At 29.8% G+C, this 12,688-nt stretch overlaps 1 protein-coding gene across 1 annotated transcript; it reads left to right on the forward strand.

Moving 5' to 3' along the window:
- The first annotated feature begins 2,767 nt into the window (after nt 1–2,767).
- Nucleotides 2,768–5,030, forward strand: LOC109792006 (putative pectinesterase 66). The gene is made up of 4 exons (XM_083060096.1): nt 2,768–3,185; nt 3,551–3,763; nt 4,173–4,423; nt 4,775–5,030. The coding sequence occupies exons 1-4, from the start codon at nt 2,928–2,930 to the stop codon at nt 4,944–4,946; spliced, it is 894 nt and encodes a 297-aa protein (XP_082916222.1). The 5' UTR covers nt 2,768–2,927; the 3' UTR covers nt 4,947–5,030.
- Nucleotides 5,031–12,688: the final 7,658 nt, after the last annotated feature.

Here is a 12,688-nt window from a genome sequence, read left to right on the forward strand (position 1 = left end):
TGGTGGAGACTCCTAATAACCTTTTACAAAAACCATTGGTAAAGGATTAGTTTGGTCTTCGAACATTCCTAAACCGATGAGATTTTCAAATAGAAGCCAAAACCATCTGTGGGCAAGATCAAAATTTTTCGGGTTCCGACATACCTTAGGCAAGATATTTTAATTTTAGGAATAGAAACTTAATTATTTTGTTTTAGCCTTACTAGTTTTACCTTTTTAGGTTTTAGTTGTCACCTTAGACTTCACTTTAGTGAGGGTGCTTTACTTACTATCAAGGAGTCTATCTTTCTCTTCAGATTAGATAACCCTTTTAGCTTTTGGGAAAAGATCCCTTATAGGAAACACCTCCTTCATGTTTATATTATGAAAAACATTTCTAATTCATATGTTATAACATCCTTTGAAGGTGTTGAGGAAATTGTGGAAGAGCCTAAAGATTTGAGAGTAAATCCTCTAGAAGGAGGAGAGGATGATGTAATTCTACCTAAGGAACCCTTTGAAAGGGATGAATCTATGTGGGATCCTAAGGGATTAGGCTAGAAAGCTACTAAAACCTTATTTCTTCTTCTTTTGTACATATTACAAATTGATAGTATACCTCTTCTACGAAAATAGAGCTTAAGTATAGAAAGTGTCGATAGAATAAAAGGGGTTCAAGAGGACCCCACCCCAAGAAAAGAAAAATTCTTAAGAATAGGACCATTCCACATTTAGAGAGGAGCAATAGGCTAAGTTCCTTAGAGCATTAAGTAAATAATATTTCTAATGCCTACAATTTATTTTCTCTTGTAGGAGAAGAAGGAACTTGTGATTTGAGGACAAGTCCTTCTCAAGAAGGAGGGGATGATGGAAAACCATTCTTGAAGATCATATGACCTTTGATAAAAGCAATGTCAAGAAGAATGTAAGAGAAGTGGGCTCAAGATGAAGATAGAACGCCTAAGCTTCTATGGAGCTATAGGCGTATTTCGTAGTTCATCCTTCTTTTTGAATATTTTTCTTGTAAATATTTTCTTTTATTTTGACCTTGTATTTTGGGTTAAGTAGTATAGGTAATTTTATTCTTGTATTGTATTTTAATTAAGGGTGTAATTAATAAATTAGGGGAGGCGTAACTAGCAAAGTCTTGTTAGACTTATTTGGGTTTGGATGGCCCAAATATTTTTATGGCCCATAGGTTTGGATGTCCACTTGCTCATGCAAGTGGTTTGGATATCCAAACCATGTCAAGCTTGCCATCCAAGCTACAAATTAAGTCACATGGCTTTGATAATGACATTTCAACAAACTTGTTAAAAGTAATCACTAGTCTAGTAGTTGTAATGATTAGGTTAGATAGTTGGAATTAACTTAAGCTAACCTAAGTTTTTCTTAAACTAGAATTAACTTAACTTGCTCCATAAGCTTTTAGACAACTAACTAGACTTGTAGACATTTAACTAAAGTTAGTTAGCTTAAGTATAAGATAACTAACCATGGTTACATTTAATCATGGTTAATCTAGCTTGAACCATAAGCCAACTAAACTCTATATATTGTATTTTTGTACCTTTTTTTTTTTTTTTTTAGTTTTGAGTAATATAAATGATTTGGAAGAAATTTGTCTGCAAATTCTCTCTCAAATCTTGTTTTTCTCTTTGAAACTCAATCCTTTTCTCTTATCATCTCTTTAGTATGGCAAGAATTGGAGGGACTTATCACTCACATTGAGTGTGACGTTACCAAGGGAGATTCCTTCTCTTCCATGTATGTTTGAAGATGGCTTCTAGCACTTTTGGAAGCCATTGAAGAAGTTAAGATGAGACCAAAAAAGAAAATATCCATTTTAGAAGCTTGAAGAAAAAGGCACATCAATCCGATTCCTCCTTGAGGTTTCCATCGTATGTCATGCAAAAATGGTGAAAAAGTAATTGCAAGAGACCAAAAACACAAAATAAAAAAATTGCAAAATCAAAAGTTAAGAAAATCTTGTTTTTGCAACCAAAACCGAAAAACTGGTACATTATAAGAACCAAAAAGTTATCTAACAAAAAAAAATGACATATACCAAAATAAAAATTATTTATTATAAATGGAATAAAAATATATTTAAGCTAAAAGAATAATATATATATATATATATATATATATATATACATTTTTATATAAATAAAAGTAATAATACCAATTCTTTGACATTAATGAGCGTAACCAACTATTTATGTAAACTATGATCTTGCGACTAATTATGTATAAATTTCCTTATAGATTTTACTTATGGATTCTCTTAGATTTTCAGTTAGATTATTTTTGGTGAAAATTTTCATCATTCAAATCTCATATTGTCTTTTATTTATTATTATTTTTTTTAAGTATTTAAATCTTTTCTTTCTTTCTTTTTAGTTAAAGACTAAGATTTTATGAAAAAACAGTATCACATGAGAAGATCTAAATCCAAGTATTTTTTTTTCCAAAATAAATAGTCCCAATATCAATTGTTCATATAGTAAAACTAAAGAATTATTGAGATCTTATCTTTCACCATTTGTATCTTGAAAAGAAAACAAAAATGCAGTTCCCACAACAATTTTTGTTCATTTTTATGTTTTCAGTAATGATTGTATGCAATGTTTGTGAGTCCCAAAATTGTGCTAATCCACCAAAGTGGGTTACTGTTAGCAAGTCAGGCAAAGCAAATTTTCAAACAATTCAAAGTGCCATTAACTCTATTCCAGAACAAAATTCTCAATGGATTCACATCCAAATTTCTCCTGGCGTTTACACGTAATATTTTCTAAATCTTCATACAGGTCTTTCTAACATTTTTATCAAGAGATTATTAGATGAAAAAAGTAAGAAGCACTTATTAATACATTTTTATCTAATAAATTAAATAAAAGCATTTTGTAGGAAGTTTTCGAATTGTTCATGCATGTATTTTTCTTTGTATGCTTAATTGTGTTAACTTTAATATGAATTGTTTGATCTCCAACATTTTTTTGGCCACATTTGTGTTAATAAACTTGTACATTATGTACTTCATGAAATTCAGAGAACAAGTCCTAATTCCGATGAGCAAACCATGCATTTATCTAGAAGGAGCTGGTAGCCAATTCACCAACATCGAATGGAGTATCCATCCTAATCTTAATGCTACTTTTAATTCCCAAGCAAATAATATTATTGCAAGTGGGATTACTTTCAAGGTATCGATGCTTTTAAAATATTTGTTTATTACATCAATCTTATAACAAGTGTTGTGTAAAAAAGAAAAATTAGTCCTAGAATAAGTATTGTTATAATTTTTAACATAATATTAATTACTTTATTTTTATTTGTACACCTAGTAATACTTTTTAGAAAATAATTATTGTGTTTTTTTCTTCTAATAATATAATTAATAATACCATTAGTTTTGTAAAATTACTATTCTTTATTTATTTATTTATTAACATTTTATAGTCTGTGTAAACAAAATTCTAAAATAATATTTATAATGAGATGAAGAGAGTAGTATAATCATTATTTATATTAAATAAGGATAATATATTTTATATTTTCTTATTTTCAGAATACACTCAACGCACCTGTATCAGACGAAATTGCAATCACACAAGCTGTGGCAGCACGAATTCATGGAGATAAATGTGCTTTCTTTAATTGTTCTTTTCTAGGGGTGCAAGACACCTTATATGATGAATATGGTCGTCATTACTACCATAATTGCTATATTCAAGGTGGGATTGATTTCATATTTGGGAATGGTCAGTCAGTATTTGAGGTACAATAAAATTAACTTCATTTCATATTCTTTTAATAATTTATTGAGAAAAGCTAGCAACACATTCTTTTGAATGGACTTTTTAATATTGACTAAATTTTTTTTAAAAAATAGATTTTTCCAATCTCAGTTTTTATTTAGTAAATCTCTCTTAATTTTATAATTTTAGTAAATTTCAACCAGTAATGTATTAGAAGAAGTGTGTTTTTAACACTCCTCTAATTTCTATATTGTTTTTAGAATGTATGTTCAATTCAACTTATATGGAGAAATTATTTACTCTAGGCCAACTTCTATACGTTTACTAAAGAATAAAGACAATTATTCTTCAAATTTCAGTCTCACATAACATACACAGTTTATTGGTATTCATCAGAAGTAGTAACTGATTGTAAAGTTGTGAAAAATATAGGCAAGTGAATTGTTTTTTTCAATGGGTAAAAATGGTCCCAAAAGGAGTGGGTGTTTTACGGCACAAGAAAGGGACTCACCAAATGATCCTAGTGGATTTGTTTTTAAAAATTGCAAATTTACGGGGACAAAAGGAAATGCTATACTAGGGAGATCTTTAAGGGCTTATTCAAGAGTCATCATAACAAACTCATTCCTATCAGACGTGGTAACACCTGTGGGTTGGGGTGCTCGTACCTTTGCTGGCCATGAGTAAGATGTTTAAATTTATGTGAAATTTAGTTGTTTTTATTTTTATTTTTTTATATTTGGATTTGACTCTTGAAAATGATGTATTATGAAAGATAAAGTGTAGTTATAATTGTTAATTTTAAAAAAAATGGTTGAGATTTTAATAAAATACACTCTCATGTATAATAAACTTACAATCTCAACAATTAACAATAATTATATACTTTATCTTATAAATTATACTTCCTTCACTTTAGAGGAGTCCAAATAAGATTTTATTTTCTTTCTAAAGCTACCTCCTATTTTAGATGACTTACTTCAGTGATTACCATTATTTTATGCATTCATGTGTTGACACAAACTTAATTACAGACAAACTATTACATTTGTGGAGGAGGGAAATACAGGACCAGGGGCAAATAAAGTAAAACGTGCCAAATGGATTAAGCACTTAAGTGGACCGGAACTTGATAAATTCTTAGATATCTCTTTTATTGATAAAGAAGGGTGGATTTCAAAATTGCCATCGAAGATCTTCGTTTGATTGATTGCCATATTTTTGTTGTAAAATTAGTTCACTTGCAATTTTTTATATTCCCTTAAGGTGTACTATCTATTGCTTAATTAATAAAGATTAATTCTCTGTTAATTGTTGGTTATAACATTCTTATATGCAGTCAAAATCTTTCTTATTTGTGAGGGATATATTAAAAAGTGGAATCTATAATGATCAATTTTCACATGAGAGAATTTACCTTTTTTTTTTTTTTGTGTTTTACTTATTTTTAAAAAATTTAGATTATTATAATTCTATTTGATTAACATTAGAATAATAAATTTGTACGTTTTCAAATTACTTTCAGTTCGTATTTTGATCACACTTTTTAAAATAATTCATCTCATTTCCTTTAAATCTAACTTTACCAACTTTTATTTCAATGTTATTTGAAAGTTTAATTAAAGGCTCACTCATAACCTTAATGCAGATAAAGTCCTAAAAAAGACTAATTATGACTAAAGTTGGTCAATACTTTTGCTAATATCATGATAAAAAAAAAAAAAAAAGACTCACTCCTAACTAATAAATGTGTATATAATATATTTTTTAAGGTAAAAATTACAATGAGAACAACATAATTTAAATTTAGAATCCTATACATATTATCTCAATTATCAACACTAAGTCAATCCCAATAATTCAATGTATAGAATGTATCTAAAGTGAAAGTGAAAGTTTTTAATGAATAAAACATTTTGTTACTACAAATATGTTTTTCTATTTTCTCACCCCAAAAGAAGAAATTATGTATCTTTAATTCTTTAAACCTAGACATCCCCTTACTCATGTATTTATAAGATACTAATTGATCAAGTTTTTTTTTTCTCTTCTTTGTAAAATCATACATACTTTCTATTTGAAGAGAGAAAATACATTTTTATTTGTCAGGGGTATTCGTCGGTTTAAACAATATAATAAAATCAATTATTCAAATCAAATCAATTAAGTTGCTTTAATTTTTTTTATCGGATCAACTGATTATATCCAACCTTAATTGGTTAGGATCACAAATTTGCATTTTATAAATCTGATGATCCGAGAACTAAATTAATTAAAATTATTATTATTATTATTATTATTATTATTATCTTAATATTATTTTATAATATTGTGATTTTATTGATAATAACTTTATTAGAATGCATGAAAACTATTTGAATAATGATTGTAACTTAGAATATTTAGTTGTGTTAGGATTGTATAGGTTTTAAATGTTTGAATACTTTAATTTCATATGTTAGACTATGTTTATTTTTTACATTACTTTTTTATTTATGATTGAAAGATATTTACACTATTTTAATAATAGATTGTTATTTAAATTTTGGAATAAAGTAATGTATTCTTCATTTTAAAAAAATATTAACAATGTTTTTAAGAAAACCAATTAATCTAAATCGAACTAATGCATTATTGATTGGTTTGATTCGGATTGCATTTTTTATATGATAAATGTAATTTGAATCAAATCAATTAAAATTGTTTGGTTCAAACTTTGATTTACCTAAAATCTAAACCAAACTATAATCCATGAACACTCTTATTATTTGTTGTTCAATATTTTATATGAAACTATATATTTTTTAAAGTGAATAAATATATAAATTGAAAAATAAGAATATATTCATCATCAATTTAACAATTATTTTATAAAATATTTTAATATAAAATAGTATTTTTTATTTATTTTAACATGGATTATTTTTTAAAGTTTGTGACACCCTTTTATCCCAAATAATTTTAACCTGAAATACAATAAAATATGGCAATGTAATTAGCCTTTAACTCGTGGTAAAAAACTACAAGAAAAATATTGTTCCATGTCACCAATTCTATACCAGTTTGAAGAAAAACGATGTAGAAACAAAACATGGTGATAATTTTGTAAGTAAATGTAAAACATAAGCATATCTATATTAGTTTTAGGGGGAACTGATGTAGATATGCAATGTTCTACATCGATTTTTTTGCGTGACCGATGCAATATTAAATAGCTTCCAAACCCTCTTGAGCCAGCTCATGATAGTCATTCTCCTAACTCTTCCTAATCTTGTGTACCTAAACCCTTTTTCAACAGACGATGATCAATCTCCTTATGCTCAAGTCCTTTTTAACCAATGATGAATCATAGTGAAAGGTAATTTTGCTTTGTAATTTCCCTTTTGGCTTTTTCCCTTTCTTTTTTTGCCTTTACAATTTTCCAATGCAACGACCATAGGATTCACCTTTAGAGCGGTCGTTGTGTTGCTACTTTCCTCATTGCACACAAGAGAAAACTGAGTCTCACATTCTTGCCCATTTGCTCGTTTTGTGGTGTGTTATTCCTCCTTCACCCAATCAATCATTGGTACTGGTGAACACTTTCTTCTTTGTTTTGATTGTAACACCCTCTACCCTTCATGCTATAACACAAATAATAAAAACTGAATAACACAAATAATAAAAACTGAATAACTAATGTGTTAAAATAGATAGCATCACATTCATAACTTAAATAAAATAAAATAATCAACAAAAATTACAAATAGAAGAAAACTAATATCTTCCAAATAATTAAATATAACAACATACTAACATTGAATCCTAAACTTCATCACCAACATCTTTAGTCTCATGCTGATAATCACCTGCATAACAACCAAAGGAAAATAATATAAGAAAGAAAGTGAGAAACATATCACTTTGGTTCATGGTGTAGGAATGCATACCGGGTAGCCAAACACATACAAACATAAATATGTATATAACATAGACAAGTTAGTAACGATATCACAAACCACTCATCCATAACTTAATAACTAATTGACATATAACATTACAATGCACATGTAATGAACACAGACTACATAGTATCATGCATATGTGGCACCACTAAAAACATCGTATGGTGTATTGCTACTAGCAACACGCATAAAGTAGTCTAGTTGGGATATTATCAGGGTCTAGTTGGGATAGTTATGTTGAATAAGATACATCCCATGCACACAAAGGACAAGACTGGGGCTTCCAAAGCTATTCGTAAGGATCGATCCCCAAGCTTTCATACAAGGGGGTCTTCCTTGACAGTGTATTCCATATTGTATCATTAAAAATATTTATGCATATGATGCATTTAAATCAAGACTCTAGTCATTATCATATCATATTTTGATGTCTCATTATCATATGACCTCATCATGTCGTTTCAACTATATCAATTTATTTCATATCACATAATCATCAACTATGTTAGTATAGAAATCAACAATGAAACTATATCCATTCAAGGTTAACATTGAATAGCACAAGAAATCATATCACTACCATTCATAGATCACAATAGAGAAGTAGCATAAGACTCACATCACACTAGTACAATTCATTAAACAAAGAAGGAAGGAAACACAAATAGGCAACTGACGCTTAGTGCAGGGCTTTTAGAGAGTAAATCTAACTCTCTGGTGGAGCCACACTCAACATGAAACTCAAGCTCAGCGTGAATCTCACACTCAGCCTAAGGGTCATAGACAACACTTCTAGCTATTTGCCACCGTGACACTCAATGCCAAAAATGTTGCTCAGCGTGATTTCTACAATCAAAAACTCTAAATTTGGGATTTTCACATTTTCATCCCAAATCATCAATCTATTTATACAATTGATGAAAGTGTTATAAATCATGTAATAAAAATTCAAAACAGTACAATTTACTCATACAAGTATATATTCAAACAATCTTCTCATACAATTACCAATGCATTTCCTTAGGGTTTCCCACAAGAACTCATAGGAACACCAAAATATGTAATTACAAGCCAATCATGAACATTAATTACTCACACATATACATACTAATTACAAGAATTAGAACATATTAAGAGAAATAGAGAAGATAAAGACACATTTGGGAAAAATCCCTTATACATAGACATACAATATACATAGGATTAGGGGTCAATCCCACTATCCAACATTCATTACCACACCCAGAGAGAGGTTTCTCACTCCTTCCTTACCTTGTTGAACAGAAAAAGATGGATGATCGACTCTTGGGTTTTTTCTTCCTTTTTCAAGTTCTCCGAGCTTTAAAGTGTAATGCATACATGAAAAGTGAGAGATTGTAAAAATTGATAAGCTCTTTTTAAAACTTAACCTTACTTTAACCCTTTAGTCAAAAATATCAACCATAATTATCTAAAAAATTCCTTTCCTTATTTAATAAATAACTAAATAATATAATCTTTAATTATAAAATCTCACAATATATTCACATAAAAATAATTTCAATTAAGTATTAAAATGCACACATTTAACTATCACAAAATATAATAATTAATAATAAAATAAATATTAATTAACTCTCATTTAGTGGTAGTGAGAGGTCTTCTCCTAGAGGCTAGTTGGCGTGCTTCAAGTAAGGTTGTTTAGGCCACAAGTCCCTTGATTGTCTAGAGTTGGGGTTGATTTTCTTCAACTGATAAGGTAATGGGCATTTTGTGAAAGATTGTCCCAACCCTAAGAGAAAGTCAACGAGTGCTAATGGGAGTGGCTTCCAATCTAGCAAATAAAGGCTTCTATGAGAGTTTTTGCTTTTAATGGCACTGAAGTCTCACAATTGGATGACTTAACCTAAGGGGTACATCTCATTGTTGGAGACTCATTCGTTGTCTTGTTTAATTTTACTGCAACTTATTCCTTTATATCACAAGCTTGTGTGTCAAAGCTTAAATTACTTGTATTTGCTTTGAAGTTTGAACTTGTAATGAAAATGCCAACTAGTGCACCAATTTCTATGTTTGATGTGTGCCTTACATGTCCTTTGAAAGTTGTTGATAGGAATTTTATAGTTAACTTAATTTTTTTGCCTTTTAGTTAACTTTATGTTATTTTAGGTATGAATTGGTTACCTTCCAACCATGTCCTGTTAAATTATTTTCATTAAACAATTGTCTTTGGTCAGTTTGTTAAGGGTAAAAGTAAGAATTTCTTAACTATTTAGAAGTTTAAGGCATTTTTGAAAAAGGATGCCCAAGTACACATGATGTTAGCCCCTTGAAGTTAGAGAATAAGGATATTGTGAGCACGATACCTATATTGACTTCCCTAAAGTGTTTCCTAAGGATGTGTTTAGTCAACCACCTGAGTGTGAGATTGAGTATTCCATAGACGTAGCACAAGGAACTGGACCAATATTCGTACGACCTTAAATAATGTCTCCCTATTGAGAACGGTTGATGATTATATGATATGAGATCATTTGACAATTGAAATGATGTGATAACGAGACATGATAATGTGATATGATTATGCATAGAGCCTTATTTGACTTGCATCACATATGCATAAATGATTTTAAGGGTAGGATATGAAATACACCACTATGGAAAAACCTTTCGTGTAAAAGCTTAGGGATCAGTCCTTGCAAAAAAACGGGTTTGGAGAGCCCTAGTCTTGCCCATTGTGTGCATAGGGCAAAACTTGTGTGTCTTTGCTATCCTAACTAGACCCTGATAGTATGTCCTCCTAGTGATAGTGTATTGAGAGTGTGACTCGACATATACTCTCAGGCTACTCTATGTATTGCTTGAGGCAATACACTACGTGATGTTTTAACTGATACCACATGCATGATTAAATGTAGTTTGTATTCATTGCATAGTGCATATGAATGATCTATTGTATTGGCTTACTATGTTATGGATAATTGTAACACATTTGTTTTAGTACTACGATTATTCTTAGTCTATTGTTTGTGTTTGGCTATTCAGCTATAGCCTACGTCATGAGTTAAAGTGAGATGTTTCTCACTCCCTTTTTTTATATGACTTTCTTTTGATTTTTTTACAAGTGATTTTCAACATGATTTTGAGGATGTTGGTGATGAGGCTTAGTCAATCCTCATTATTATACCCTAAACTCTTGCAAACATCGAAGAGGTCTTATATAGAGGTAACATACATATGAAAATTAAACATAAGGGTATTTACAATCATTATTATTAGGGGCATTGACAAAAAATAAATAAAGTACATTCATTATTGCAAAAGATAACCTATTCTACAACTACGAATGAGGAGATAGCAGAAACATCTTTGAAAGTTTTGAGCGTTTTATCTAAAATAAATCTTATCTTGAGCAAAGAATCTTATCTTCTGAAGAATCTTGAATAATTTTGTCTGCATTTTATCTTTTGAGAATCTTGAAATCTTATCTCTTATTTTTTTGAAATCTTGAAATCTTTAATCAAACATACGTTAAGGATTAATGGAAACGGAGTCAGATGATCCAGTTTCTTCCTTTTGTGAAGGATCTCGCATTGCTTGAATTAACTTTAATCTCTCTTCAAACTCATCTTGAGAGGTGGCTGATGCCAATTCTACCATAATCTTGCTTTTTTCGGCTAATAATTTAGTTTCTTCATCTAAATCCTTTTTTCATTTGGAAGTAATGGATGATGAACTTAATTTAACCCATTCATCAATCCTCTTAAGAGTTAACATTTTTATGTCGAATTTCTTCCACCATTTCACTTTAATAGATCTTGTCAAAAGTAACAGACTATTATTGGAGTACGGCTGCCGATATATGTAATCCCACTACATGATCCAAGTAATATTTTGTGAAGCGATGAAGGATATAAACTTATACCCTGTTAAAAATGTGGTCTTTTGTTTAAAATAATTGAATATCAGAGACTTCATCGGGAAAGATTTCTCTAATAGGTCCAAATTTAACAAACCATTCGAGAAACCATTTGGAGAATTTTAAAGAAATCCCTCTACGAAACCAAATAAAACAGGAATTGGTTTTTCCAGTCAGGTTCTATTGGTAAGATATCAATATTTTCATCTTTAGTAATGTATTCTTCTTCATAGGATTTTGAGCCTGAAGGAGTAGATATTGGAGGTATAATATGGGACAATTTTTTGGAAGGTGTAGGTATTAAAGTTAGAGTGGGACTTTGATATCTGTCTAGAAAAGATAATGGTGAATATTTATTTAAAGAAGTAATCTGAGGTTCAATTTTGATGGTAGCTAAAAATGTTGGCCATTTTGGAGAATTTAGAACTAATGGTATGATAGGAGTATTGCCACTAGTTGCATTAGGGGCCAATGGCTTATTGAAAGTATTGCTTGATGATTGATTAGGGGTTCTCAGTGGAGAACCGTATTGATCTTCTGAACTTTTACTCATTTTCCTGCAAAAACTCTCTTGTTAAGAAATTTGGTAATGCATTTTTCTCTCCCTTAATATGTTCTATCTCAAAATCGAAACAAGATAATAATGCTTGCCATCTTGCAAAGATATGTTTTGAAACAAGGTTTTTGACATCTTTTTGAAAAACACTTGGAGAAGCTTTGCAATCAGTTCTAATTAAATTTTTTTTGCTAAAAAGGTCATCCTGGAACTTTTGAAGACACAAAACTATTGAAAGAATTTTTTTTTGACTGTTGAATATTTTTGTTAGGCTGGATGCCAGATACCCAAATGATATCTGACCACTTGCACTTTCGAAGAGAGTTTTTGTTTGAGAGTACCCTCATATCCGAACTCTGAGGCATCAGTTTCTACTATTAATGAGGCTTGTGGGTCGAGGATACCTAGACATGAGAGTTTTTTGACTATTTTTTTTAATCTCTATTACTACTTGACTCGTCTCATTATTCCACGGTGTTGGATTTTTCTTAATCTTGAATATAAAAGGGCACATATAATCCTAATATTAGGAATGAAATCTGCTATGTAA

Source organism: Cajanus cajan, chromosome 7 (assembly GCF_000230855.2).
Source record: "Cajanus cajan strain Asha chromosome 7, NIPB_CcT2T_4, whole genome shotgun sequence".
Classification (NCBI taxonomy): Eukaryota; Viridiplantae; Streptophyta; class Magnoliopsida; order Fabales; family Fabaceae; genus Cajanus; species Cajanus cajan.